The 26,173-nt window shown below is 37.1% G+C and overlaps 2 protein-coding genes across 2 annotated transcripts; both read right to left on the bottom strand.

The window, feature by feature from the left end:
• On the bottom strand, positions 1 to 4,971 carry LOC108196657 (uncharacterized). The gene is made up of 5 exons (XM_017364050.2): positions 4,853 to 4,971; positions 3,339 to 4,242; positions 2,826 to 3,026; positions 2,314 to 2,509; positions 1 to 504 (listed from the first exon to the last, which is right to left on the bottom strand). The coding sequence occupies exons 2-5, from the start codon at positions 4,197 to 4,199 to the stop codon at positions 302 to 304; spliced, it is 1,461 nt and encodes a 486-aa protein (XP_017219539.1). The 5' UTR covers positions 4,200 to 4,242; positions 4,853 to 4,971; the 3' UTR covers positions 1 to 301.
• Positions 4,972 to 13,440: 8,469 nt separating this feature from the next.
• Positions 13,441 to 24,218, bottom strand: LOC108196483 (suppressor of mec-8 and unc-52 protein homolog 2). The gene is made up of 11 exons (XM_017363784.2): positions 24,035 to 24,218; positions 23,813 to 23,962; positions 23,676 to 23,725; positions 23,465 to 23,576; positions 23,290 to 23,338; positions 23,104 to 23,193; positions 22,515 to 22,583; positions 21,766 to 21,889; positions 14,731 to 15,110; positions 14,183 to 14,569; positions 13,441 to 13,865 (listed from the first exon to the last, which is right to left on the bottom strand). The coding sequence occupies exons 1-11, from the start codon at positions 24,082 to 24,084 to the stop codon at positions 13,590 to 13,592; spliced, it is 1,737 nt and encodes a 578-aa protein (XP_017219273.1). The 5' UTR covers positions 24,085 to 24,218; the 3' UTR covers positions 13,441 to 13,589.
• Positions 24,219 to 26,173: the final 1,955 nt, after the last annotated feature.

The following is a 26,173-nucleotide window of genomic DNA, read 5'->3' as shown; positions in this document are numbered from 1 at the left end:
GAAGTGAGAACTTGTGCACTGTATAAATAGTACTTGACAATCCAACTGATGCCAAATATACACATACAGCAATTATAAACATCCCAATTCACTGGTTCAGCGGGTTCATAATCATACCTGAAGTATAAGCCTATAATCTACAATATGTGCATCATCTCCAGGGCGTTCACAAGCATTTCGCTCAGTCATGGTAATTGAGCGAGGAATATCAGTTATTGCCAATTTGCCATGGAAAACAAAGGATATATACAGTGCTGAAAACCAATGAAAACTGTTCTTGAGCCACAGATGTAAACCATGATTAAGAGCGGAGTTTCGGGAAACATCGAAGCTTGGCATAAAGACCATCAAGTGCAGCATACAAAGGCTCAGCAGCTTTTGGCCTCTCCACTGTGCCCAAAAGGATGTCAGTTGTGGTGAGATAAGGATCGCCATAAAACTGGAGATTTGTGTCTAGCCTTGTGGCAACAGCATTACCCTCCAGTGAGACTCCCACAAATGCACCTAAGCCATTTAAGCTAACATGAGTGACCAGTTGTTCTTGGTGATAAAATTTAGTCAGAATATCAGAGAACAGGATCAGGAACAAATGATACACTCAAACATGATTACAACAAGAGTACCTATGTAAAAAGTGTAACTTATGAAGTGAATTTTTGAGTGAACTTGGCCCAGCTTTTAGGCACATGCGTGTAAGGTTACAAACATCATGTGCTTTACTTTTGTAAATTAGAGTGAGAACAGATATGTTAAACAAAATCAAGAAATTTCCAACTGAAGACATAATAGAAGAAACACAAGTTCAAACATTTCCATCACACTCTCAAATTAGAGATGTTCATCCTATAGGAAACAGTATAAAGCCACCATATGTCACTCAAATTTTCTAGCATCAAGTAAATGCAATCCCTAACCACTATAGTTAAAGGTGGGTTAATCACTATAGATTTTTATTTCTTTTTAAGGATCAGAACAAACTATTAAGCCAATTAAAAAACATAAAAATTTGCAAAGATATGATCTACTCCCTCCGTCTCATTTCTTTACAGTTTTTCTCACTGCTTGACACGCATTTGAAGGTGTATATACAGTATAGTTTCAAAAAAAAAAAAATTTAAAAAAAATTTGTATAAAAAATTAAATATTAAACTTTTATCCAAAATAAAGAAAAAGTTTAAAATAATCTATGAAACTATGCTTTAAAAGGAGCATTAAAATGTGTGTCAAACCTTCTGTCCCCAACGTAAAGAATTGAGGGGGACAGAGGGAGTTTATCACAAGAACAGTCATTACATAAACAAAGAAACAAATAAAATACAAATGTGACAAGAATGGACCGAAAACATACAAAAATATTTTTAAAAAATCAGATATCACAAAAAGCTATGATGGTAACGGTAAATGTCTATATCATAACAATATTTTAATCAAACGATATAATAATCATGAATCATTCAAATTTTATTATAATTAACAATAACCCTCACATTATTATATATCTCACGTGCTCGAGCATCAGGTTAATGCAATACCTAAACACAGGACCATTGGACAAAAAGGATAGGAAAAACAATATGCCAATGAAGTTCACAAAACACTTGATACTAAAATTGGTAACTGATTTTCTATTGTTTTTGCGGCCTGGTCTCATATTGTACAATTCCAATAATTATCAAGAACTGTCTCAAATATATATGCACGCGCGCATATATATTTAGGCTAATTCAGTTTCTAATAGAGTAAGAACAAGTGGTTTTGGTGTTTTAGGGTATATTGTAAAAGATAAATGGTAGATAGAAGAGAAACAGAGATTAAAAATCTCTCAGCTTAGAGATAAGAACAAAAGTGGGATTAGCTTGAGAGGGAAGTGCACAAAATTCAGTTACAAGGCGAGAAACAAGATAAAAAATCTAGACAGAAAGTGTTGGTGGAAAATGAATTCCATTATCCATTTATCTGATAGTTATTCAAACATAATGAGAAATACAAACTCAGCATCTCTTTATACTACTAGTCCTGTAAATTAGTACCCTTAATTATTAATGCCCTATGGAAGGACTATAGTACCCTTAATTAGTAATGCCCTATACAGACTTAATTAACCAACATGCTAATACAAGTAATACTCCTCTAACACAGGATAGCTATCCTGACATTCGGTGAATCTTAAAATAGCTTCTAGATAGTTTCGAGTAAAAAATGCAGATTATGTGACTAGATGTTACTTGTCTAAAACAATAAAAATTAGAAGCAATAAGTGATAACCCATTAACAAATGCTAGACAAGCACGAATAATGTTTGGGATACATTACCTTTGCTGCAACTATAAGTATAGCACATGCCAGACCCCCTATCACCAGCTCGAAGATCAGCTTCCAGCACTCTCCCAACAGGGCCTGCCGCAACACTGCAGCCAGCTCCAAGAGAAAAATGCACGCGGCTACAAAATGTTTTCACAGCTTTGGAATCATGAAGAACAATTATGAAGTCCATAAGCTCACCACCAACCTAAAACAAGATGCAAGATAAAAAAACATTACATAAATACGAAGATATTAAGCAAATCATTTAAACTTCAAAATTAATCGTTATGATTTTCATCTAGTAAATTCATATATACACAATACACAACTGGACGACCATGAAATTAACAAGTTCTCAACAGAGACATTCACAATAACAGTTGTCAAACTCAGACAAAGATAAAGTCCACGAGCTCATTTTTCCACTCTCGTGCAGTACAGAACTCTACAGCAGAAACTCAACCATATTTTTAAGTAACAATAATTTGAAAGAATAAATTCAGCAGGATAGCATACATTACCTGAGCACCCCATCCTAAACCAGCAGATACTATAGCAGATGGAGCTGACCATGATCCATCAGACCTTCGAGCAATGACCAAGCCAGTACCAAGTTTATAAGCAAGTAGAACTCCAGCTTTAGCAACGGTCAAAATTGCCAACCCTTTCGCTCCTCTAAGAACTGCAGCGGGAATAGACTTCTCAGGGTTCAACCTAGCAACCTATGTCAGGGCAAAATAAATTAAAAACAATTAGGGAACACAAACACATCAGGAGTTATGTACACTTATCACTAGTTGTAAGGAATGACCAGCAACAGTATAGCTAATCATGTGAAACACAGTAACTCTCAAGTTTATGTATGCATCTCAATAGTGAGTTTGAGGGAGAGTCAAAGAGAAACAAAGTATAAATAAGGAACTTAAACTTTGCAAGTTCAGTTATAGTCATATAGAGAAATACATATTCATATGATCTAACCTATCTTATTTCAGTGATATAAAGGCAATGTTTCAATTAAAACAGGCAAGCACCTCGCTGTAACTCCTCAAAGTGCTTGTAGACTTGTATATTTCATGCTCCATGGACAAACCAACTGGAAGGTTTAACCATCCTCTTGTGCAAGTCCAATCAACAACATCATGCTTAGCAGTCTGCGCAGCATTGCTGATAGTGTTGATCAGAACACCTTGTAATGGATCCAGGCGATCATAGCAGCTATCACACACCCTCTGTGGATTCTTCTCTCTGAACTTAACAGGTAACAAGCACCTTCCTTTTGAGCAAATCCTGCAGAAAATGCCTCCACAGAAACGGCAATGATGCCTACCTCTGGTGAAGGCTGTGAATGGAGAACTGCACTGCATGCAAACTGAAGAAGAACTATCAGGCAGCCACTCTGGCGGATCAGCTTCTAGTACTTCTTTGTAAGCAATATAATTAGAGCCATTAGGCTCGAGGAGTGGTGGCGCACTAGGAATGTATACTGAAGAGTGCAAAAAAGTCTCTCCATTCTTTTTAGATCCAAGAAATGAAACATTCGTAGTGGGTTGTTGCTGTTCTGCACTGGCACTAGGATCCTTATTTGATCCAGTCACAATTGCAACAATCCCACTCAACACATTTTTCAAGTTCACCTCGGGAGTTTTTTGCTGCATATAATTAGAATAATCTTCACCTGAATCACACTCTTCATCAAAAAATTCTTCAGAATCACCGGGAAGAGGGTAGTTGGACTCTTGTCTAAATGATCTGAACCCTGTCGAGTACAGATTTTGGCCTTCTGGCGCATCCCACATGGGATCATCATAGACATCATTCAAGTGAAATTTGTTGTTTTCGTCTTCGAATTTGGAAAGAGGAGGATAAAAACCTCTTCCTTCAGGTGCTGCCATTAGTTATACCAATAAACCAAGAAAATGAATTGGAGGTACCACACTGCAGTTTAAATGAAAGAAACATTACTCGAGTAAGAGGAAGCAATGAGATTGTACTAGTCAGAGATACGTGCTAAGAAAACAACAATTAAATGTACTCATATCCCAAGTGTCAAGAAACATTTTCCCTAGTACTCAACATATGCGAACACATGATACTACCTTCTCAATAATAAACTACTGTACAAATTACCAACACATATATTCATACTTACCATCAAACAAAAGGTAAATAGAAAGGAAACCCCATAAGTCTCTCTCTCTCCCTCCCTCTCCCTCTCCCCATCTCTCTTCCTCTCTCACTTCCTCTCCCTCCCTCTCTCCGTCTCTCTCTCTCTCCCCTGGATATATGCGGTCAAAAACCGAGTAATAGTAAATCAAATTGGCACGCTTGTATTAAAGGTGGGTAATTTATGGTGATATTGAACGAAACTCATATAAATCATCGTAATCAAGCACAGATAATCGTTTGATTCTCTCTTAATTAGAGTATAAATTATTGGTCCCTTTCCTAATTAGGGTTTAAAAGCTTCACAAGAAAACCAATAATTCAAACAAGTAAAACAACAACGATGAAGATTATGTATAGACTTGGCCGGAAGAAAAACTACCTTATTCGATTACGGCGTCGTTGAGACTTGGACGAGGATATCAAGTTGAGAATAATAACAATGTCGATGACTTCGTTACATGTATTGTGTAGCTAGGTAATGTATCGTGCAGGATAAGGTTAAAATTTCTTTTATATATTATCCGCAGCCTTCTTTTTATTAAATAAACCAAAAATATCTAATATTTAGATAAAAAGATTCAAAAATTATCGGTGAAATACTAATTACATTTTTATTCAAAATATTACTATGAAAATCACTTTATAAAAATGAATTTATATATGTGTTACGCTTAAAATATTAAATATACTGAGGATATCAAACATATTCATATTTAAAATATTATTATAAAAATATTCTTAATTAATTTATTTATTACACTTCAAATATTAACTATAACTATTTCATTTTTTTTGACACGAAAACGTACTTTGCATAGATTAAATTGATTCAGATATAATTACATCATGGATACGGGTAGGCATGTCTTCTCAGTCTCGGACGCCTGGCTAAGAATGAAACGCTCTTGTTAGCAATTGAGCCGCACCATTCACAAACTTATGAATAAAAACAACTAGCACGTCATAAAGTGGTTAGATAACTCAACACAATCCATAACAATAATATCAAGATAAGATATTTCTCGAACTCCATTGAAAGCATCTACAGAGTTTTATCATCTACAAGGTGTATCTACAAGATACACCTTTTTAAATTCATCCCTTTCGCCCAGACCAAAGCTTCTTTCAGACTAAAAGCCTTTGCTTCTTTAGATCATCTCCAACCATAAAGACCTCTTAGCTAAAATCATAGTTGTTATTAAAAAATAAATATTATAGCTAATGGCTTTAAGAATTCACGCTCCAATCATCCCCACCTGTTATCTATAATTATAGTCAACCTCTTATGAATGGCTATATTTGTTGATCCACTACAGGTTTGTAAAAAATCTGTAGGAAGATTACACATCACTTATTGCCATACTAAAATGATATATTCTATTTATAACAATCCAAAATATTAATAATATACTAATTTTAAATTATAGCCAACCTTTGTCAAAAAAAAAAAAATTATAGCCAACCAATATACGCAATACCATCGAAACAAAATGTTTTTTACATAATGTCTTACAAGTTAAATTTAGCCAACGATCATAGAACGCCGTTGGAGATGCTAAACGCAACAATCCTTCGTATTTCCCATTCCTAGCCATTACAAATTCCCCACTTGCATCGCGAGCTACACTATTGATCTCCAAACAGTTTTCCTCTTCAAAAATTGTTGCATCCACATTTATTTTTGTCCGGCGTGATGGCTTCTCCCATTTTCTGACTGCAATCTGACTATAGTACAGGTATGTGAGCGTTGGTCCTGAACTTTGTTCCATGTCGTTAGCAGGTTTGAAGCAGCTGCCTTTATTCCAAAAACAGATCTGTTTATCTTGTCCTAAACCCATTTATTTCCCCTATTCCATAAACTCCAACACACCAGCTCAACTAATCCACATTGCTCGCGATTACATCCTGCAAACACTCGCCATCTTCTATCAATCATTTACCAACAAAAATATCTTTAAATAATTTATTTATTCAAGCGATATCATATGTAGAGTTACTCACCTATATAATCCTAAGAGTAGTTTGTACATAATGATGTGACAAGTGATGTGGTGGGTTTTAATTGGGGTGATTGGTGTAAATGCAGGGGGGCCATCCAATTAAAATCCACCACATATCGCCCCCCAATTAAAATCCACCACATGTCGTTATGTACATGTTTTTGTATACAATTATGTGCACCAAGCATTTTCCTAATCCTAATCCTAAATACAGAGGATTTGGGAAAAGACCAAACCTTTTAAATTTTTAATATCTCAACTATTACCAAGGTCATGTAAATCAAATAAACTGCTAACAGGATGATCCATTTTCTTCCTGGTCAGGCTGGTCTCAGATGCCTTCGACCTGATCCAAAATTTGAATATTTGAGGAAGTTTCAGTTTCTTCGATTTCAGCCATCATATGTAGTTTCCATATCATTTGGACAGGAGTTTACGCACATTATTTTCTCTGTTTCAAACGCTGCCATATATTTACGTCTACACCTGCATTGTTGTCATCCAAAGTTGCAGCTATCTGGACTGGAGAATGGTGAGTTTTCGTAATCTCAGCGTTGTCCCATGAATTTATGGGTGCAGTATTTTAAGTGGTAGGTTTGTTTTATTCACAAACAGGTCACAAGCGCAAGCTTTTGGGAGCTCTATCTTCTTATTCCGCGAGGACCAGTGAGTCTGACTGTTTCTTACTGTTTATGACTTTGATAGCAACATTCCGTTATTCACTCCTTATGTGTTGCCGGAGACAATAGGATGAGTTCCTCGCATAATTCTTCTTCTACTGTCGATGGTCATGTTGGTGATAATGAGATGTCTGCTTCACGTGAAAACGTAAATCCTAATACAATTTCCAGGACAAAGCTTGCGGTTAGTACACCATCTGATCTTCAGTACAATAAGCCCGGAAGTGTTGGCCATGCATCAGGTAATGCCATTCTCACATCTTATTTTATATACATAATATTTGCTATGATTAAATTTCTACCAATTCAGCACAGCAATCGAAGTTTTGCAACAAGAGAAAATATATTAAGCCATAGCAATATATTATTTCAAGATAGGTTTATTAGCAAGTCAGAGAAGTTGCTACACAATAGTGCTTGAAAAGTTTATCATATTGTCATTCTAGCAATTATTATCTTACCCAACTAACAGTTGTTGCCTGTGTCGGGGTAGGTCTTAACCCTAAAACATACAAAAGAGACTGCATTGGAATAAGGAGATTAAAAATTTATGGAGAAAATGGAAGATTAAAGTTGTCAAGAAAATTAACACTTGCAAGAATCATATAAACTTGCACACAATTGAAGAATAGGACATCAACACGTAGTTTAGCGCTTCGTGAAATTATAGTTTCATAAATTATTTTTAAAATTTTTTCTTCTGAGTAAAAATTCAATGTTTAAACTTCAATACAAAAAAGAAAAAGTTAAAAATAAATTATGAGAGTATACTACGCGTCTGTCATTAAAAAAAACTGTATACAATTGAATGGGACAAATGGAATACCTTTCTAAGAACATGCATACAATTGAAAAACATGAACAGAATGGCCCGTAAATTACTAAAATTTTCCAATACCTAAGCTTTATTCCAAAATCAGTGTTCTCGAACTTTTTTTGTGGCTTAAAAATTTCAAGCATGACTATTATAACCTGTGATATTTTAGCAAATCGTTAAGATTTACATTGTCATTTTTAAAATAAAATTTTAGCTCTCCGCACTCTGCTTCTTATACTCCATTTTAAGCGTAGATTTCCCTGGTACTCCTTTTCCCATGAGGTGAAATATTCTTACTTTGATTTATCTCGGTCACTTGGTGCTTATTTTCCATTATGCAGGCAGATGTATCATGCAGTCCTACACCAAGATCACATATTCTTATCCTCTCAATTCTTAGAAGCATTCTCATTCAGCTTGCTGCTGCATCACAGTGCAAGAAAGGAACTTTATAATATTAATTGACAGCTGGACCTAGGCACTTCTTACTGACACCTCGAGGATGCTCACCATCTGCCTTCTATCCCAATGTCTGGACTTCTAGCCTGGTCAATTAATACAAGAGAATCCGCCTGCAAATTTTATATATACTTGGCCAGAGCCTCGAGGAGCCTGGCTGGCAAATAACACCACTGAGAAATGAGCATTCCACAAGTTACTCTAAGTATAAAAAATTGCGAAAACTATGCCTGTTTTGGGACTGGGGATATCAGCTGATCCATTTACAAGACCATAGACTGTCGTAAAAGCAGTGCTTGAAGCGATTGAGCTCGGTTACAGGATGTTCGATACTGCTTTTTACCAAACAAAGGAGGCTCTTGGTGAAACCATATTGCAAGCTCTTAGTCTTGGTCTAATCAAGTCTCGTAATGATGTCTTTGTCACTTCTAAGATCCAGTGCTGTGATAATTATGGCGATCGTGTCCTCCGTGCCCGACCAATGACTCTTCAGTAATATATCGGACTAGACTTTATAGTAATTAGTATCTTATCTAATTTTGATGATGAATGTGATGGAATGCATTGTGCAGGAAAATGAAGATGGAGTATCTTGATTAATATCTCATACATTTTCGAGCGAGCCTAAAGCCTGGAACAACTATTGGCCAAATATTATTACCAAACCCTCTGAAGTAAGCCAACCCTCTTTTCTTGTGTTATTCAGTTATCTGCTGACTTTGAAATTGAACTAATAAATCTTTCTGAAATAATTATGGTCTCGGGCTATTAAGTAACTATAATTTTTGGGCTATTTACTAACCAATTTTAGTAGAAAAAATAAAAAATATATGATTTGAAATTAATAAAATTCCCAAAAATCACGGAAATTCATATTAAGTATAAGCTTTCGTTTCCAGCTGGAATCATTCAAAAACATGTACTAGTACTACATCATCTAGGCTCCTCAGGCATCAGCAACAAGTTCTTATGTCAAGTTTGCAGATCAATTGACACATGATTATCCTTAAACGTACCTCTTTAAGGGCATCAGTCGTGGACGAAGTATTAAGCTGAGGTTCTATAGCTGAGATCACAGGCACTGCAGAACAAATTATAGGAGACCAATATTTAATTGTTGACAGAATTTCTTTATGAAAAGATGGATTGGTTGCCACAGCCACAAGAGCAACCTGAAAATACAAAAGTAAGATACAGATAAGTTTAAAGATAATGAAAGAAAAAATAAATGGCATTAGGCAGTAACACAAGTTTATAATAAACGACCTCATATGCAGTATCTGGCAACCTTGGATTTTCTGTTGCTATATAAGGAACCAAAACAGGAAGCTGTCGGAGATGGGCAAAATGAAAAACCCATCTGAAAGAGGTATCATTTTAGAATTTCCAGTAAATAACACAGGATCCATAGATTGGGAATTTCCAGTAAAGTAATGCAGATTCATGGATTTTAATGGCAGTAAAATTTCGTTAGTCAAGAAACTTAAAAGTCTTTAAGCCATGGTTTTGTAGTGACTTAATAAAGGAAATAAGTTAATAGTAGGTAATCAGCTACACATTTACAAGCAACACAGTCAACTCAGCATTAGTAAGAAACACAGACCTGAATTCTGAAAGAACATTAACAGAAATGTAATGACAGAATTCAATATAAATGTATCACAAAAGTAACACCATAAAATTTAGGAATTTTACTTCTCGAATTAGTAAATGTTAGAAGATACAACATTTCAGCAGACACTTTCACTGATGAACTCTCTGCAGATGAAGTTGATTGCATGACATAGTAGCTTTTGATCAATTTTTTCGTTTCGAAGATAATCTTGTTCTTTGAGATCTTGATCAACCTTTTTATTCTTTTTTTCCCTTTGTTGGAAGGTGAAGTATGTGAAGTATATACGATGACAAGATCAATAATGACCTCGGGCAAATCTATAACTATAACACATATACTTTGTCTCTATGCATGGGATTGGAAAGAATTTAGATAAGAAAGATCACGCGAGTAACTTCTAAATTCTTTGTAGAAATCTTCCAACACACCCATTGACATGATAGTAGTTGACGCATTATAGTTACCTATTGTTATACTTTATTTACTTATAAATATTTATGTCTGAGCTAGACTTGTGCACATTTAATAAAAACATTTGCAAGAGTTGATGTAACAGCAAGATACAATAATCAAATACTTGGTAAGATTAATGAAAAACATGTATACTTTCTGTCCTCAAAGGAGGTGGTGGTATGACAGGAAAACAGAGTTACAAAGTAAATATGTAATGTCCCTGCTAAGTTGCAAGTGATGTGAATTTTAAATTTTCTTGTACGTGTAAAGTTAATCTCTAGATTCACTTGTCTGCTCTTTTGACCTTGTTTCTGCCAGCATGTGTATTGCCTGTTCAAAGGCCTCATCAGAAATGTATTTAATCCCTTGCTGAATTTTATGTTCATGCACTGGCACCACATGAAGAGGCTCGTTCGCCATTCTCTCTGGTTCTCGAATGTATCTGATGCTTTGTTGATTCTTATATTCATTTGTTGACAACATCTTAGTACTTACAGTTGATCTCATTCTCTCTTGAATGTACTCGATCCCTTGTTGATTTTCATATTCATATGTTGGCAGCACCTCGGTAGTTACAGTTGATCTCTCTGTCTCTCGAATGTACTCGATCCCTTGCTGATTTTCATATTTATATTCATATGTTGGCAGCACCTTGGTAGGTACAGTTGATCTCTCGGTCTCTTGAATGTACTCGATTCCTTGCTGATTTTCATATTCATATTCATATGTTGGCAGCACCTTGGTAAGTACAGTTGATCTCTCTTTCCTTTGAATGTACTCGATCCCTTGCTGATTTTCATATTCATATTCATATGTTGGCAGCACCTTGGTAAGTACAGTTGATCTCTCTTTCCTTTGAATGTACTCGATCCCTTGCTGATTTTCATATTCATATTCATATGTTGGCAGCAACTTGGTAAGTACAGTTGATCTCTCTGTCTCTTGAATGTACTCGATTCCTTGCTGATTTTCATATTCATATGTTGGCAGCACCTTGGTAAGTACATTTGATCTCTCTGTCCCTTGAATGTACTCGATTCCTTGCTGATTTTCATATTCATATGTTGGCAGCACCTTGGTAAGTACATTCGATCTCTCTGTCCCTTGAATGTACTCGATTCCTTGCTGATTTTCATATTCATATGTTGGCAGCACCTTGGTAAGTACAGTTGATCTCTCAGTCTCTTGAATGTACTCGATCCCTTGCTGATTTTCATATACATATTCATATGTTGGCAGCACCTCGGTAGGTACAATTGATCTCTCTGCCAGCATGTGTATTGCCAGTTCAAAGGCCTCGTCAGAAACGTATTTAATCCCTTGCTGAATTTTATGTTCATGCATTGGCCAAACATTATATTCATATGTTGGCAGAGGTGCATTCGATTTCATTCCCTTTTGAATGTACTCAATGCCGTCGCCCGTGCTCATTTTATTTTTATAAGTTTGCACCAGTTGAGAAACTGTACCTGATCCCTCCCTTGGTTGAATGTACTCCGTCCCTTTCAATGTTCTAACAAATCTTGCTCGTTCTTCTGAGGAGAGGTACTTGGGGTCCTCGTGCTTCTCGAATTCAACGGGCTATGTTTCTGCTTGGTTCTTATTATCTATGTTCATATTCTGAGAACTGAGAGGATCAGAAAATCAAGGTTTTGCAGTTGATAATTGTACTAATCCTACAGGAATACGGAAGATAATTTATAACAACAATACTTGTTGACATTGAAGCATTGACTTCTCACCCTCTGTGAACTGGAGCTAATCTGGATACAGTACTCTAGATCTGATTAATGTTTAATATACACATTGGCTATTTAATTTATAGTTAGATGCATCATGCATGATATCACAACTCACAAGTGACTTGTTCTTAAATCATACAGTTGACCAAATTGGTAGTCAGAAAATGAAAAGTTCGAGGCCTATTGTCGTTAGGCTCTTGATGTAATTTCTGCAAATTAACAATTATTGGTTCTTCCTTCTCGCAAGGATATGAACTTTTGTTTTAGGATTTACAACATTTTCTGAGTAAAATTCATGAATAAATTAGAGCAAAATAGCTATTTGTGTAAGGGTTGTTTTAGTTTTAGTTCACAAGTGAGTTGTGAATTTTCTTGAGAAGCTCAGGACCTAAGCCTAGGTTCAGGACTTGAGAATGAAGAAAGAAAACTCACTCTTAAGTTCAGGACTTCGCTCCCGAATTGAGGCACGTCTCGAGATGACTGAAATTTTGGTTATTCGTGACCTGAGCTGAGAGTTCAGGATTTGAGCTGAAAAGCGAATTATTAAAACTATAAACAAATTTATATATATACAAATAAGTATATTTTATTATATACTATATAATGATATGGGTGAGGATTATTATTTTAGAATGATAATAATTAGACTCTTAAAAATATATAATATTGATGATACATAAGAAAAAGTAGGGTTTCACTATCGATGTAATGATATGGATTAATGATACATAAAAAGTGGTATATTTTATTATATATTATATAATGATATGGATATTAATTACGATCGATAGTTGAAATTGGTTTTGATGAAGTCGATACATGTACATGTATCAATTTTTATGTTTGTTCAACTCAACTGTTCGATACAGGAACTAGCAATATGATTTGTTTTATGTTTTGTTCAACTCGATTGTTCGATTCTTGTTTCTAAAAAAAAAAAAAAGCGGGGTTATAATTTGTATGTGGAATACTGGACAAACTGTAGTTACTCTTTTATTTCTCTCCCACGTTAATACAAATACAAATGCAAAAAAAAAAAAAAAAAAAAAAAACATCTTCTCGCATGTATTTAGCCTATCAGGTTGCAAATTGCTAATTCCTGCCAACATCAATTAGTCAACATTATTGGTTCTTAAGCCTGATATATTATCCATAGAGGTTCAATCAAATACCTACTGTATAATGCTAGCTTGACATCAGAAACACGCAACATAAATAGTTTGTATTAGATTACTGGCTTAGCATGCGCAGCTACATTCACTATCAAATGTGCTCTATTCTGTTGATTGAAATTTAAGGTACTTGTAAAATTTAATTTATATTACAATGATATTAAAAAGCTTCAGCACATCAAATTCGACTCTTCTTTGTTGGATGTGAATCATCATCATACCCGCCATCATCATTTGTTTCACCCTTCTCCATCTTCTTTCTGGCAAGGATTTTGTTAATCTTATGCAGCTCGTTGGTGATCTTCTGGTCTTTGTTTTGCTTTCTTGTCTTTCGACCATCTTGCATCTTCACACCAAACTGATATGCAGCTTTTGGCATTGCTTCCTTTTGTTCATTGTATGTTGCCCAATCTTCTTCTGTTTCAAAGTCCCACCGGTGAAGGCGGCCCTTTGCCTGTTCAAAATATCATTTGCATTTAACAATATAATGTTGCATTAGATTTATTTTGATCAATAACGTATAAATTAAAAATAAGTATTTGTATTAGTACTCCTGCCTTTTTTGAAGGACCATTTCAACTGTTTGCAGGGTAAATTTTGTACCTCTACACTACAGGTACGCAATTATCTAAAACTGTTTTCTTTCAAATTAACACATACATATATTCATATTGTTAAATACCTCCAAAAAAAGGCGCTCTATCATATCAATGTAACAAACATCCTACAGAGCAATCAAGTCTATAATAAATTGAGATAGAAAAGACTTACCCGTCCACCCATATCCATCTTTGATAAATCTTCTTCTTCATCTTCACTGTTTGCAACTTCACGATTATACTCTTGATATCCTGGATAGCATTCAGAATAACTCTCTGATATAAAGTTTGGATCCTTCTCTCGAGCATCTTTCTCTCGCAACTGTTGCAGCCTCTGATCATCCCGCTTGAATACTGACCCTAAACCTCGATCTTTCTGCTCTTGCGTCATTAATCGTGGATCCTGCTGAGCATCTATATCTGCTTGGATATCATAGTTCTGGATTTCCTGCTGGAGGTATTGGTCAGGATAAGCGATCTGCTCTGCATATTGATAATCCTGCCATTCTCCCTGATATGCACCAATCATAGCTTGTGCTTGCATAGCATCATACCCATTCTGAAAAAATAAAACCATAAAATAAATATATGAAATGAACATTGATAAGACATGGACACAGGTCCAGAGAGATCAGATCAGTTCATCCCACTTACAATATTACATGAACAAACAAAATATTATTACAGAAAAACAAGATTAGACAATGTCAGATGACTTACCAGTGGTTGCCAATCGTGAGAAGGTTCAGTCGGTGGTACTGGACCATAAGTTGGCTCAGAGGGCGGCACTGGACCATATACAGGTTCATTAAAATACGTCATCTTTTCCTTGTTCCGAGGTGATTCTTCCATGTCTTCAGAAATGGGGCTTTGGCTCATATCTTTGGTAGGAATAGCATAATCAGTCCCTTCCCCGACAAAAATATCTTCTTCTTCAGCTCTAGCAACAGTCGGGACTATTTTCTCTTTGAAGTCCGAAGGATTCTTTTTGATGGGTGGTGGGGGTGGTGGGATGATTTCTCTATCCATTTGATTCTTGATGAAACCAGGCTTAATGGCCTTTACATTGTCATCGTATTCAGTTTGAAGTGATACTTTTGCTGCCAATTACATAAAAAAAATGAAGCAGTTAATTACAGGATTTTTCGAGGGCAGAATCCAGAATCCATAAAACTCTGGAAAACAAAATATAAAAGAAACAGGTACACGAGCAAAAAACTAGGAACAACATATTCACAGGAGAGGTACAAGGCCAACATAAATGCATAACCATACAACAAAATCACTTCAAATAAAATTCAACTCGTAACGTAGAATTATAAAACAATGTATCTGATCTAATTTCCAACTCAGAATTAAAGTAACAATAGTCTACAAAACAGACGAGTATATTGAGCCCATTAAAAAGGTTTTGTATCCCCCGTAACCAATCAGTGACCATCATTTGTCACATAATTTGAGACGGACATCAAAATCATTCAACACAATTCAAATTATATCCCTATACTATGTGATAGGTGTGATGGACAAATCAAGGTCTTTTAATTTTTCCACATAAATCATCTCATTATCATAGTACCAACTCATTCAGTTACATCATAAATCATAATCATATACATAACAAACACAAATATGTACAAATATCTTAAGTGTTCCTTATTAACTAAAAACATGCATTACATTAACCCATATTTGTTATACCTTTGTGTTAAAATTATAAAAGACACTTTCTATTCTAAATGATACCAGGAAGTTGTACATGATTTATACGCGCATTAAATAATCAATGGGAACAATTCTTTACGTCAAGATTCAGATACAAAAGAAAATACAACACACATAATAGGATCAATTTAGGCATTTGAACTGAAATCAATTAGCAGCAAGTGTGCAAGGAATTCAACAAATACACCTCCACTGCTGACTTAAAAGGAGGGGTAAAACAGGAAATGACAAAGATGTGGAGTAATAAGGAAAATAGAATATTGAGAGGAAAATATATAAAGGAAAGGGAGAATGAGATTAGGGCATCTGAATATTGTTGAGTATTTTGTGTCTTGAGGGAGGCGGCCTCTCCTCGAACTGGGGTGTTTTCTGAGTCTAGATCTGAGCATTTCTATTATCGTTTTGTAACTGAACTTATTATTCAGGAGTAATATAAGCACTATTAGTCTGTTTTAGCAGGAAATCCTAGTTAATTCATTACAAAGTGGTATCAGAGCAGTCGACCATGGGACCTCAACCAGCCATGTCGAGATCTGAACTAACCGATGAACAGCTAGCCGTAATCCAGACTTCCATCCGCAGTACCGTGATTGAGGAGGTTTCGGCGGCGATTAAGGGAGCGGTGGCAGCGATGGAGCTCTCTCTCTCTAATCGTTTTGTTACCAGTTTTGAAGAGACATTTAAGCAGCATGAGCGTCAATTGGAGGAGAAGACGAGTCGTCTTGAGGGGCGCATACACAGATCCAGAGAACAACAGGAGAACATGATTTATGCTCTCAAAGATGAGCAGGAGAAATTCAAATCTGAGATCCGTTTGGCTCTTCAAGGGGTGGAGGGTCCTTCAAAGGCTGCGGGTAAGCAGCTGGAGATGTTTTCTCGAGACTCACACAAGGGTGATTTTGCACCGGGGAAACGGCCTAACACAGGGAGATGGTAATTTCACGGGTCGGGGTTCTGGTGGTGGTCCGGGTGGGTCCAATACGGGGCCCCATGGCTCTGGGGGAAGCCCTAGTTGGCGTTTCAAAAAGTTAGATATGCCCTTATTTGATGGATCTAATCCAGATGGGTGGATTATTAGGACGGAGCGCTACTTTAATTTTTACCGATTGACAGAAGATGATAAGCTTGAAGCGGCTATTGTAGCGCTAGAGGGCGATGCTCTCTTATGGTTTCAATGGGAAAATCGATGGAGACCCATTCAGAATTGGGCGGAGATGACAACAATGGTGAGACGACAGTTCCGCTCTACCGCTTTGGGTACTTTACATGAACAATGGCTTGCTCACAAACAGCTGGGAACTGTGAGTGATTATCGCAAGAAATTCATCGAGTTATTGGCACCGCTAGACCGTGTTCCGGAAGAGATTGCTAAGGGCCAGTTCCTGAGGTGCGAGTGGAAGTGCGTTTGTTAGGACCGCACAACCTGGACAGTGCTATGGATCTGGCATTGATGGTAGAGGACAAACTCCGAGTGGGAGCAACGCGAAAGCATGAGTACAAGCCTGCTCCTAACACCTATAGTGGGTCTAAAGGGGATTTCTCTCAATATTCTACGGGGTCAGTCTCTCCTCATACTTCTCAATTCTCTCAGTCTTCTGTGTCATCACCGAAGAGCTACTCTGGCTTGAACAACAACAAAGGGGTGGGGGAGATACGCAGGTTAAGTGAGGCTGAACTACAGAGTAAGCGGGAGAAGGGTCTCTGTTATAGATGCGATGACAAATGGTCCTTGGGGCATCGTTGTAAACGCCGAGAGCTCAATGTCCTGTTAACTTGTGATGGGGAAGAAGAGGATCCTGAATTGCTCCTAGATAGTCCAAGGTCAGAGGCCCCTTCTGAGGTAAGCCCTACTGCCACTACTCCAGAAATTTCCCTTAATTCGGTTATGGGGTTAACAAGCCCAAGTACGTTGAAGATGAGGGGTTGTATTGGCGGGCAAGAAGTTGTGGTAATGGTGGATCCAGGAGCGACCCACAACTTCATCTCATCAGAGGCTGTCAAGCGCTTGGGCATTCCAATAACTCCTTCCACGGACTTTGGAGTGTCTTTGGGCACTGGGGCATCGGTTGTAGGATCTGGTGTCTGCAAATCTGTTGTGTTGGAACTACAAGGAATAGTGATAGTAGAGAATTTCTTGCCATTAGAATTGGAAAATTCTGATGTGATAATGGGCATCCAATGGCTGGAGAAATTGGGCACAATGACCACGAATTGGAAAACTCAGACGATGAAATTTCAGTTAGGAGAGGAGATAGTCACCTTACGAGGTGAACCAGCGTTGGGGCGGAGTGGAATTTCTTTAAAAGCAATGCTGAAACATTTACGAAAGGAAGGGAATGGATTTTTAATCGAATTGAACCTCTTACAATCCCCACCAGTGAGTGCAAGTGATCAGCCAGTGGTTCCCGACACGGTGGAACCGATTCTCTTACAATACAACCATGTTTTTAACATGCCTGCTGGACTACCACCAAAGCGAAACCAGGATCATGCCATTGTTCTGGAAGCTGGAACCAATCCTGTAAATGTACGGCCCTATCGTTACCCGGAGGTTCAGAAGGGAGAAATAGGAAAACTGATCAAGGAGATGCTACAAGCGGGGATTATTCAACCTTCTACCAGTCTCTTCTCTAGTCCAGTGCTGCTAGTTAAAAAAAGGGATGGTTCTTGGCGTTTCTGCGTCGATTACCGGGCTCTAAACAAGGTGACAGTTCCAAACAAATATCCTATTCCCGTAATCGATGAGCTGTTGGATGAGTTAAAAGGGGCAGCAATGTTTACAAAACTGGATTTGAAATCCGGATATCACCAGGTGCGAATGAAAACAGAAGATGTGGAAAAGACGGCATTCCGCACTCATGCGGGCCATTATGAGTTTCTGGTACTTCCGTTTGGTTTAACCAACGGTCCGGCTACGGTTCAGGCAATAATGAATGATGTATTTCGTCCGTATTTACGAAAATATGTGTTAGTTTTTTTTGACGACATTTTGAATTATAGTGGAAGCCAGGATGAACATATTAAGCATGTGGCAACAGTGTTGGAGGTGCTGGCACACCATCAACTATATGTTAATCGCAAAAACTGTGAGTTTGGTACAAAAGAGGTTGCATACTTGGGCCATGTAATTTCAGAGCAAGGGGTAGCAATGGATCCATCAAAGGTCCAGGCTATGACAGAGTGGCCAATTCCGAAATCACTGAAAGCCCTCCGTGGATTTTTGGGCCTCACGGGGTATTATCGTAAGTTCATTCAAGGCTATGCCCAGATTGCAGCGCCACTTACTGATCAGTTAAAGAAGGATAATTACTCCTGGACAGACGCAGCAACTGCAGCTTTTAGTGCACTGAAGAGGGCCATGACAGCTGCTCCTATTCTGGCTTTACCGGATTTTGCGAAATCTTTCATTGTTGAAACGGATGCTTCTGGCTATGGGGTCGGAGCGGTATTGCTCCAAGATAATCATCCAATTGCCTACTTTAGCAAGTTGTTGGGGCCACGAAACCGCCTAAAGGCGATTTACGAAAAAGAATTAATGGCGATTGTGTTTGCCGTGCAAAAGTGGAGGCACTATTTAATGGGTCGGAAGTTTATTGTAAGGACAGATCAACAGAGCCTACGTTTTTTGTTTGAGCAGAGGGAGATTGGTCTGGAGTATCAGAAGTGGGTTGGGAAATTAATGGGGTTTTCTTTTGAGATCAAATATAAGCCGGGTGCGGCGAACAAGATTGCAGATGCACTATCACGTGAATTCGTTGAGGATGCTGAACTGTTGGCATTAGTGTCGGTGGGGGGTGTACAGTGGGAAACGTTTTTGCCGGATATTCGTAAAGATCAATTTATTCAGCAGTTGACACAAGAATTGAACGAGGGTACAGCTCCTAAAGGTTATAGTTTGGATTTGGGGATGGTCAGATACAAGGGACGTTTGGTCATTCCACCTAAATCACAGTTGGTTACTCTTTTGTTACAAGAGTACCATGATACTCCGGTAGGGGGCCACTCCGGGGATTTTAAGACTTACCAGCGCCTTGCACAAGAATGGTATTGGCCAGGAATGCGAAAGTGCGTACAGAAGTATGTTCAGACTTGTCAAGTATGTCAAACGAACAAGGCCTCGTCCCTTAGCCCAGCAGGCCTGCTGCAGCCACTGCCTATTCCTAGCAGAATTTGGGAGGATATTTCGATGGATTTTGTGGAGGGCCTTCCTCGTTCCAATGGGGTTGATTCTGTGCTGGTAGTAGTGGATAGACTATCCAAGTATGCTCACTTTGTGGGCCTCAAACATCCATATTCAGCTCAATCAGTCGCACAGTTATTTATTCGAGAGGTGGTCCGTCATCATGGGTTTCCAGCAACAATCGTTACAGACAGATATCGTGTTTTCCTAAGTAACTTCTGGAAAGAACTGTTCGCTTCACAAGGAGGATCCTCGTTGCACAGGAGCACGGCATACCACCCTCGGTCGGATGGTCAAACGGAGGTAGTGAATAAGGTCATGGAAAATTTTCTGCGCTGTTTCATCAACGGCCACCCACGTTCTTGGTCAAAGTGGTTGCCATGGGTAGAATTCTGGTACAATACTTCCTACCATGTATCTCTGCATTGCTCCCCATTTAAAGTAGTTTATGGCCGTGATCCTCCCTCATTGATTCGATTTGAAAAGGGTAGCACTACTGTTGCTTCCTTGGAAGAACAATTAATTGAACGAGATGCAATTCTGGATGATGTGAAAGCTCACTTATTTCAAGCTCAGCAGAGGATGCGTAGGTATGCTAACACCAGTCGTCGTGATGTTGAATTTGAGGTGGGACAACTGGTGTATTTGAAGTTACAGCCGTATCGCCAAAAGTCATTGGCCACCAGACCATTTGAGAAGCTGTCTGCTCGTTTTTATGGCCCGTTTCCGGTGGTGGAGCGTATTGGAAAGGTGGCATATAGATTGCAACTGCCACCTTCAGCACAGATCCACGCAGTATTTCATGTTTCTCAATTGAAGAAGGCATTGCCTGATAAGAGGGGTACTCCAATGCTCCCACCTCAGTTGGACTCTGATTTAACACTATCCGTAAAACCTGCAGCTGTTTTAGCTATCCGCCAAACTCAGCCTGGCCAGGTGGGAATGCAGGTATTGATTCGTTGGGAAGGGTTGCCGGCATGGGAAGCCACTTGGGAAGATTTTGAGCAAATCAATGGGTTGTTTCCAGAGTTTGACCTTGAGGACAAGGTCAATGTTTGGGCCCGGGGTAATGCAAGGAATTCAACAAATACACCTCCACTGCTGACTTTTAAAAGGAGGGGTAAAACAGGAAATGAAAAAGATGTGGAGTAATAAGGAAAATAGAATATTGAGAGGAAAATATATAAAGGAAAGGGAGAATGAGATTAGGGCATCTGAATATTGTTGAGTATTTTGTGTCTTGAGGGAGGCGGCCTCTCCTCGAACTGGGGTGTTTTCTGAGTCTAGATCTGAGCATTTCTATTATCGTTTTGTAACTGAACTTATTATTCAGGAGTAATATAAGCACTATTAGTCTGTTTTAGCAGGAAATCCTAGTTAATTCATTACAAAGTGGCTTGAAAAATATAAATCAAAATGCAAATGGGAGGCATATTTAGGTAGAGGAAGGCAAATCTCTCTAAACGATCACATACATGATATATATATGTATATGTATGTATATGTGTATATATGTGTGTATATATATGTATATGTATCTGTATATGTATATTCTAATGAATGATATCCAGTAGATGCATATAAACACAGTAAACATATCTTAAACTTGCTGACACAGATAAAACAAAGATACATAAGTGTCTGTGCAATAAGTATAATGATCTATACGAAAAGGACAACAGAAAATGATTGTGAAGGAAGGTTACAGAAACACAGACAAACGCAGACACAGAAATTACAAAATTAATCAATTACAACTAAAACATCCAATTTTTTTATAATTTTACACATATTATAATGACTTATAAGAAAAGGACAATCAATGATGGTAAGGAAAGTTAAAGGAACACCTTTTGCATCCTTTTCTTTCTTCTTTTTCTTCAAAACCTTTCCAGATGACCCAAGGCGAAGATATGACATAATTTTAGCAATTTGATCCAGCACAGAACCATCCACGCTAACAGTAATCATTTCCTGCATGTCATAAGAATCAGATGATTGGCAAGTGGCATACTAAAATGCAGTAGAAACTCTTTAAATTAATACTCCGTAAATTAATAAACTCTCTAAAATAATAAATTTGTCCGGTCCCGACTTGGGCCAATGTAAAAAATTGAAAAACTCGATAAAATAATAAGATAATAATTTTTCGGGAGATCCCTTTATAATTTTCGGTCCCAATAAAATCATAAATTAATAATTCACAGAAACTGAAAAAAATATATTATACTCTATTAAAATATATTACATTTACTATACAGTACTTCAAAAGTCATTATTGATTTCTTATACATTTGAACACAGTAGTTACTAAGTTAAGTTGTCATTATTGATTTCTAATAAATATGAACAGAGTAGTTACTAATTTACATTGAGTCTCAAGGGTCACTGTAAGTTAATTCTAAGAGGTATAGACTAATTTGTCTTTTTGTTTGGTATGTACGGTGTCATCGGTTAAAAACTCTTTAAATTAATAATTATTAATTTATCGATAAATTAATAACTCTCTAAATTAATAAATTTCTCCGGTCCCGACATTATTAATTTATGGAGTTTTTACTGTATATAGAATTGTCACAAAGGTGAAAGACTATAAAACCTCAGGCACAGGACAGTCTGCTTTACTCCTTTGCAGAGTGGTTGGAATGTCATGGGAAAAACCAGTCTCCTGCCATGCACAAAGCAAGCTTGGTCAGTTAATATTGACCCATGCAATGCCTAAATGGATTTTTTAAACATAAATACATACTGCAGTCTGCAGGCGAAAGTAAACCAATAACTTAACATGCAATTCACGAGTTCTACTCAACTCCAAACAAAACTCAACTTCATTTTTCCCAGTGTTCTAATGCCTACTTATCACATGAGCAATGACCCTAGTTACTGATGTGGGGTGTATGAGGAAGTCGTGTCGGAGAGATCGACAAAAAACAAGGGCCACCAACTCAAAATCATTAACATTAGTACCTAAAACACCCAGTCTCTGGTAAATTAATCATTTACACTTTTCCTCTGGTCAAAGTTGTCCTCGTATATACAATACAAGTAGCCCATATAATATACAACCAGACTTATCTCATCCAGCACTTGTTAACTTTATGCTTTATGTATTCCATATTCCAAATTATTAACATCAGATAACTCTAATAATAAAAAGGAAAGAAGGAAGTATATATTTTTTCACTTACCATGTTAAATATAAAAGCCATCCTTCCAGGTAGGAACATTTCACTGGGCTTAATGATAGTTTGGGGCTTGACTATGCACTGATAAATTGCCTGAAACATGAATGAATGTAATAAAAATCAACACAAACATGGCGCAGAATATGAAGTTGACAAAAAATCCACCAAATTCTTGGGTAGTAAGGCCACCTTTGCATTAGCAGTGCGAAATGAAACAGGATGTTCTTCCTTAGATATTCTGTCAGCAGTAAGAAAGAGCATGAATAAAATCAAGTACAACAGAGATATGGCATACTGGTCTGTTGGCAAATATGCAAGCATACAGATTGATACGTGAGTAAGTAATAGGTAGAGTGTCGGATACCTTGATTTCTGATCATAATCATCTCCATCGTCGGGCTTGTGTAATTCACTTCTGACTTTGTGAAGTAAAGCATAATCCAAACCTTTGACCAAATGCGTATGCTCAACATCCCCTGTTCGAGTTCAATCGAGGAAGTGAAAGTGAGTACAATTGAGGCTAAATTACGAAATTATAATAAACAAAAAACAGTAAAGAATGAAGCCGCAAATACCTCCAAGATACTTGCTCTTCTCAATTGATATCTTCTGCGCATCGGCAGAGCTAAGTAAACAGATAGATAATTCAGTAAAAAAATCATGGATATAAAAGCATAAATAAAAAAAATAAAAAATAAAAAAATTGACTGACAGGAGGTCGACATTTCCAGGAGGAGCCACGGCGTGAAAAGAACCCAATTCATTGGGCTCGTAATCAGGATTCTGATCTTCTCGGCGCTCCTTAGCTCGGTCTCTGTATTTAGGGCCCGCCTCAGCGCCTTCTTCCACCTTCTTCTCCTCTCTGCACAACAATATCGGTTATACACAAATTTATTATTCAAATCTCAACATAATCACAGGAGACTGTACGTACTTGCGACGAGGGATCCTGTCTTTGTGATTTTTCTTGTGAGAAGACGACATGATTATTCTACTCTATTCAATTGCTGGGATTTCTGAGCTCCGGTTTTCCGGCGGTTAGGGTTCGGAGATGGAAGATGAAGGAAGGAGTTGTACTAAATTTAATTTAATTACCAAAAATCCCTTACGTTTGGGATTGATTCATATTTTGCTTTTATCTGATTTTCTTTACTTCTCTTATTATTTATTTCTTTTAATAAAATAGTAAGATTAGTATGTAATGAGAATATTGAAAATACTTAAATGCTACTTTTTTTTAAATCATAAAATTTTTTTATTTTCAATTTTTATAATTTTATATATAATTATACACTTGATCACTTTTACAAATACCAACCAAATCTCCAAAATACATACATATATATAAGTGCAAAAAGTGTATATTTATTGGGTTTTTTTTTTAATATACGAGTCATTTGTAATTTAAAGAACCACATGATCAACTTTCAAAATTTGTTAACTATTAAAGTAGAATGTTGCCAAATTGATATAAAAAAATGACCGAAAATTAAATATTAATATATATGATGATTTTGTAAGCTTGTTAACTATTTTGGCAATTCCTTGTTGGAGATGATTTTTTTTACAGAAAGTTGCCGATTTTATTCATTCAATAAATCCTTTTCAATACATTCTTTCACGCTGATAGGCACAGACCACCTATTCAGCCTACGACTTGATAATAAATATGATTCCCTAGCAAGCCGATCAGCCACCATATTTTGCGGACCGTTTCACAAATAATAATTTCACATTATTTAGATGACATATAATATTTCGGCATTTCAAAATGATCAATGCCAAAACGAGACCGCATCGGAGCATTACTTCAGATTGCCTAAACCACTACTACTAGATAATCCGACTCCAAAGTGACACTCGACCATTTCATGTGCTCAATCCAGCTCAAAACCTCTTTGACTCCCATGGCTTCTGCTAAAACAGGATCTGACAGTTGAATGTGGGCTAATGCTTTTGCAAATGAGGCCACCATCCGAGTGTCTTGCAACTATGTCAAAATCAATCTCTTCTTTGTCTTCGAAAACTGCAGCAACATCAACTGAGACCTTAATTTTGTTTGGTTGGGGTTTTAACCAGAAAAATTATTTTATATCACCGCTCTAATACCATGTTAACCTTCACTATTCTATATCAGTGAAGCAATAAAGCAAGATATAATAAGAGAAAGAACTAGAGAGAGATTGAGAAAGAAAGGGAAAATATTTACATCATTATGCATAATCTGTTATATACAAGTAATATGGCGGGAGTATCAGTTACGGAAGCTTCTTGTCTATCACTACTTTCTAATGCACTTAACGTGTATACAATATGTATTTATAGAAGAATTCAAGTAATGCCAACAGGTTTTGTATGTTTCCTTCAACTTTTTTCCTAATTCAGAACATACTCTCGGCAACAAAGAAGGAATAGCCTGGAGGCTGGACACAAGCCGAATCTTGATGATTTAGACACAGACTAGCATTTATATGAGCTCTATCTTATGGGATCAACGAATTCTCTCTTCCATAAACTCGAAGATGCATATTTTTTCCTTTTATTTCTGCGCTCTTTGTGATTCTGCCTGATTCGACTTAATTTTCTCTTCTGCCTGATTCGACTTAATTTTCTCTTTTCTTTTTCTGTAGCCCAAGTTGCCTGAGTTGAATGCATCACATATTGTAGAGGGGTTGCCACTTTTATCGGCCGTTGAAATGGCAAGGAGGTGAATTTGTATGGATGTTTCCTCATATGGCTGTATTTGTCGCCTTTGCAAAGGCCTGGAGGATGAGCTGTTTGTCATGGCAGCTGATCTCAGGTGACGTTGAGATGTGTTCCTTAATCAAACATCACACAAAAATATCAAATCCAGGACCTGGCTATAAAACTACTCGTTGAGGTTAACAGAAATTACCAGGCAAAATAAAATAAAATAGTGTTCAACTATACCAACTCTAAAGACTAAAATAAACGAAAATGATAATGTTAAAAACATTTGAACAAACGAAACAATTATGGCTACAAGCTTCACATTTTAATTTCCCAAATTTAACAGGCATTTATTATGTCATCAACAACACATTTAGGACAA

This window comes from Daucus carota, chromosome 7 (genome assembly GCF_001625215.2).
Source record: "Daucus carota subsp. sativus chromosome 7, DH1 v3.0, whole genome shotgun sequence".
NCBI classification, from domain to species: Eukaryota; Viridiplantae; Streptophyta; class Magnoliopsida; order Apiales; family Apiaceae; genus Daucus; species Daucus carota.
This window is presented reverse-complemented; position numbering and strand designations above follow the sequence as displayed.